At 34.9% G+C, this 5,178-nt stretch overlaps 1 protein-coding gene across 3 annotated transcripts in view; it reads right to left on the bottom strand.

Annotated features, from left to right (window-relative positions):
- Positions 1 to 5,178, bottom strand: part of LOC106873037 (protocadherin Fat 4) — a 31,197-nt gene that overhangs the window by 23,328 nt on the left and 2,691 nt on the right. For all 3 annotated transcript variants that reach the window (XM_014920244.2, XM_052976054.1, XM_052976055.1), the window contains exons 4-6: positions 4,976 to 5,156; positions 4,021 to 4,182; positions 847 to 984 (exon numbers count right to left, since the gene is read on the bottom strand). In XM_014920244.2, the coding sequence (XP_014775730.2) occupies positions 847 to 984; positions 4,021 to 4,182; positions 4,976 to 5,156 (481 nt within the window). The remainder of the gene's footprint in view (positions 1 to 846; positions 985 to 4,020; positions 4,183 to 4,975; positions 5,157 to 5,178) is intronic.

The raw sequence follows: 5,178 nt of genomic DNA, 5'->3' as shown, positions 1-5,178 counted from the left end.
ATAACATGCGTTTTCTCCATTCCTTAATTTTTTAAATATACTCAAATACCCAAAATTTCAAGGAGTTCCTGCCTTAAAAACAGGAACTAAACCACAGTTATTTTGTGTTCTTTGCTACATTGGTTTCTATTAACCCATTTATTCTATCCGAAGAATTTTTATTCATTAAGATAGAAGAAATACACATAATTGTATATATATATATATATATATAAATACACACACACACACACACAGATACATATATGATTCCCTACGCTCTTGAAATTGCCTCCAAATACCAAATCCCTCTTCTTAATATGACAGACAAAACTCACAAAATGCAAAAAAAACCCACATTTATTCAATTCCAGAAATCAGACTTCAGCCTGTAATGAATGACACGTTAACCTTGTAGCGTACATATTATTCTGTCAAATGTATTGCTTACTTATTTGCATTGTTTTGAATTCATTATGTATTACCTCTCAACTTTGAGATTTAAATTATGTGAATGTTTATTTTTAGAATAATAGTATAGCATAAGTGTGAGTGGCCAGATCTGGTCAGTTTAAGCATAAAACAGGTAGAATGTTATTTGGGCCAGATATTTGGCCAGTTTAACCCTTTAGCATTAAGATTATCCTGTTAAAGGCTTTGAATTAATCATGCACTATCTCATATCTCCAAGATTTTGATGATGTGATAATTTACTTTTAGAATGATATTATAGGGTAGGTGTGAGAGGCCAGATCTGGCCAGTTTTAAACATAAACAGATAGAATATTTGGGCTAGCTTAAATGCTAAAGGGTTAATTCCAGTTGCATTCTTTTAGAAATTATGAGTTACCCAAATATTTTACTTACATGTTGACATCTGGAAAGGGCAGTGTTTCTTTGGACAGGACATTGAAATTATTAAAGAATCTCCCTCCTCGTCAGTTGCATTCACAAAATATATTTGACTTCCTATTTTGGTATCTTTCGCAGAAATGGATATTGATGCTGGAAAAGATATATTATCTCTTGTTGAGTAATGTCATGTTTGACATTAATTTTTGTTAAGATGTAGGCACAGGCATGGGTGTGTGGTAAGTAGCTTGCTTCCTTGCTTCCTAATCACATGGTTCCTGGTTCAGACCCACAGCATGGCACCTTGGGCAAGTGTCTTCTACTATAGCCAGGGGCCAACCAAATTCTTGTGAGTGGATTTGGCAGATAGAAAATGAAAGTAACCCGTCTTCTATTAATGTGTGTGTGAGTGTGTGTTGGTTTGTTTGTATCCTTGTAACTTAGTGGCTCAGTAAAGAGGCTGATAAAATAAGTACAAGGCTTAAAAAGAAAAAAATAAGTATTGGTGCCACTAGCATAGTTAGAATGTGTGCCACCCGGGATGGCCTTTATGTTTGCCATCCCCAGACCCCACAAAAGACACATATTACCTACAGCAGACTCAAAAGTGGTGCCCCTTTAAAAGTGCTGCCTGGGGCGGACCGACCTTACTGCACCCTACTAGCTACGCTAGTGACTGGGGCCACTTCATTCAACTAAGAATTCTTCAAGGTGGTGCCTCAGTATAGCCATGGTCTAGTGACAGGAACAAGTAAAAGATAAAAGATATTTTAAGTTTATGGTGGCAACAGGACTTGCAGAAAATACCATTTCTATTTCTTGGTAGATATATAACATCATTACTGGAATAACTAAGAAATTTAATTTCGCAGTTGTAGGGTTAAACCGATATTGAGAGAAAGGAAATGGAAAAAAGAGATCTAAATCCGAAATGTGATTGAAACCAAAAACAACAAATAAAGCAAAAGAAAGACAAATTCTACAGAAATGTAAAAAAATGGAATAAATGAATAAATAAAATAAAGAATTTGGGAATCAAAGAATGCATTCGACAAGAAATTCTTTCCAAATCCCAATTCTCTAAATAAAGCAAAGTCTCGTCTCTGATGCTAAACTAGTTTACCTAGAATTGGCTACAGATAAAAATAGAAATCTATGCATAGCCAACGAGTGGAAAATTTTTTGGTAAAGTTTTATGAATGGTGAATTGGTTGCCAAATACATGAATGTTAAACACATATAATATCAGATTCATAGCAAGAAAGAAATACGAATTTACCATAACACAAACACACAATTTTCATGTAACATATTGAAGAGATGTTCATTGTGATGGAAACAGAGGAAGAAATTGAGTGATTAAAGGAAAATTTGTAAGTAGCTTTGACAAACAAAAACAAAATTAGTTGGATATTCATAATTCTTACAAAGAAACGCAATGTGTCTCTTTCCATAGTGCCCAGAGCTGTGAACAGGAACCTTGGCATGACCAGCTATGTTCGACAAAGCCGTCACCTCCTAACAGCCAAGGCCAAAGCAATCAGAGCTGAGAGATGCCCAAGCTTCTGTTATTCATCAAGTATTGAGGTGCAGGAAAAACTCTCGTGTTTGTGGACGAGAAAAAGATCATTGTGGACACTGAGGTAAATCACAGAAATTCTTGAATGATTGCATACAACCCTTCTGATATCCCTCCTGTGTTTGAGACTAAGAATCCTGCCTCTGTGATGGTATTTGGAGCCATGGCAAGTGATGGAAGTGCCATGGATCCATACTTCATTGAATTTGGTACAAAGGAGTATCTGGACAGCCTGAAGAACTCTCTGTGACCTTAGATGGAGCAGAAGTTTCGGCTTGACAACAATGTGGATTCTGCACCATGCCAGGGTTCAAAAGCAACACAGGCCTTCCTTGGTGAGAAGGTGCCATGTTTTGTGAGGGCCAACATCTAGCCCAGTAATAACCCAGATCCCAACCTCCTTGATTACTTTTTATGGAGTGTACTTCAAGCAAGGACCAATGCTTCACCACACTAGAGTGTCAACAGTATGAAGACCTGCATTGTGCATGCAACACACAAAATCAAAAAGGCAGCGGTTGTGGCCGTTGCATAAAAATTTCGTTCTCATGTAGCAGCAGTAATCGCCTAAAAGGGCAACCATACTGAGTGATAAATGTTTTTGTTGTAATAAATGTTACATTAAAATTTTATCTGTCTACTACCATTATTTTAATATTTATAACCAGTTTTATACATCATAAAAATTGTCTAAATTTGTCAGCAAGACCCTCTACATAGAGAGCAGGTGATAAAGAGTGTGATAAATAATAGAGACAGATTCATGATGGTAGATAGAGGGTAGGAGAGTTGTTGAAATAAAAGTCGATATATTTGTCATAGTAAATTTTATTTTATAATTATTATTTTATGGACAACATTATTCTTAGGATACAGATTTCGAAAATCAAATTCGCTTTTCTCAAGGTTGCATGGCTTCTCAGCCTTTTTGGGCTAAATATGCACACACTCTTATTACAGAATTTCCTCTTTTACCCTTACTCTGCTTTCTTTGTCCCTCCTTTTCTCTCTCACCCTCTCTCTAGATATATATATATACATATAATCTAATATAAAATAAGATATAATATATAATGTGTGTGTCTGTCTGTCTGTCTTCATCCTTCAACAGAAAGGAACATGAAGAAATAAACAGAGAGGGAATAAAAAAAAAACTTGTGGAGTTAGCAGTCAATCATGGCGAATATGTATATATGTATATATAATTATACATATATACATAATACATACATACTTATGCACACACATATGCATGTATGTGCACACACCCACACCCACATACATGTATGTACACACACAAACACACATACACAAGCATCCATACATATATTGTGGGCGTCAGCATAGAATAATTCTTGAGAAACTCGATTTTCCATTTATTTGAAGAATTACTTCTTCCATTGTCCGTTCATTTGTCTGTCTAATAATTCCACAATATATTTGCAAATTCATCCATTTTCTTTTTTCCTTTTTATTTCTTTTTCGCTTCAATGATCAATTAAGTCGCTCATCGTTTACAACACCGTTCCAGAAACATTAGACATTGCAAGACCAAAAAATAAATCATCCGAAATGATATTGAAACTCTAGAGAATGGTTTTGGTACTTACCAGGTAAATTATGTACAACTGGAGCTTTGTTCTTGATCAGATCCATTGTAAGGGACGACTGAATCTTTTGGTGACCATCAAAACAGGTTATAACTGCTACATGTGAAGTGAATTTTGTATACAATAACTTGGCTTTGGCTCGCAAATAAAGTTCATATGTGTCTGAAATATACACACATACATATATATATATATAAATGTTATAAATGTTCTATATTATACACAGCCTTGGGTTTTTTTATCTCATTACGAAAAGTATATCCTATATTCACACGCTGATATATGACCTAAGTTCGACTCCTTATTCGCATAACCACTGAACCTGGAACTTAACCGTGGTCTATCCATAGCACTTACTCAGCATTACTTGAAACCTCTGGGTCTAATTGACATCACTGTCACTCATAACCTATACATATATATATATATATAGGAGAGTTAGTTTCAGGGGTTGTAAATGCACCTAAGTCTTAAAACATGAAGTTTTTAAATTTTGTAACAAATTTATTGAAATACCAAACTGGTTTCAACAATATTTTGTTTTTCAATGGTAAATAAAAAGAAACTGGGAGTGATTGAAGGTAAACAGTACTATTAAACACACACACACATATACACATGGTGCGAATGGTTTTGTTAAGCGATGTCGAGATTTACAATTCTGTAAATAATAATAATGGTATTTGTTTTTATAAGCTTAAAGCTTATAGCAATCACTGTGCAAATGACTAAGGAAAAGGGATGTGGGTTCAAGTCCCACATGTATGGAAAAGCCTGCTTTTTTGTTGAGGGCTTATATGCCCCATTAGTAGACTATTTTCCATAGTCAATTTGCACGGCGATCACTATAAGCTTTAAGTTTATAAAAAAACACCATTATAATTATCTCTCTCTCTCTATATATATATATATATATTATTATGTATATGTACGTAAGTAGGACAATTCTACTCACTTATGAATGGAAAGGTTTGTTTCAGAAGGAATAAATTCTTCTGCGTAGTTCCATTGATTAAAGAACAGGATATTTTCCTTTCGGCCACCGAATGACTGACGTTGAACTGTCGCAGAAGCATCTGCTGGCTTGCGTCCTCTCTCACATCAATATGGAATGGTAAATTGTAAAACTGGAAGTGCTGCAAATAGTCATGCAAAGAT

This window comes from Octopus bimaculoides, chromosome 23 (assembly GCF_001194135.2).
Source record: "Octopus bimaculoides isolate UCB-OBI-ISO-001 chromosome 23, ASM119413v2, whole genome shotgun sequence".
Lineage (NCBI taxonomy): Eukaryota > Metazoa > Mollusca > Cephalopoda > Octopoda > Octopodidae > Octopus > Octopus bimaculoides.
Note: the sequence above shows the minus strand (reverse complement) of the source record. Positions and strands in the feature narration are given on the sequence as shown.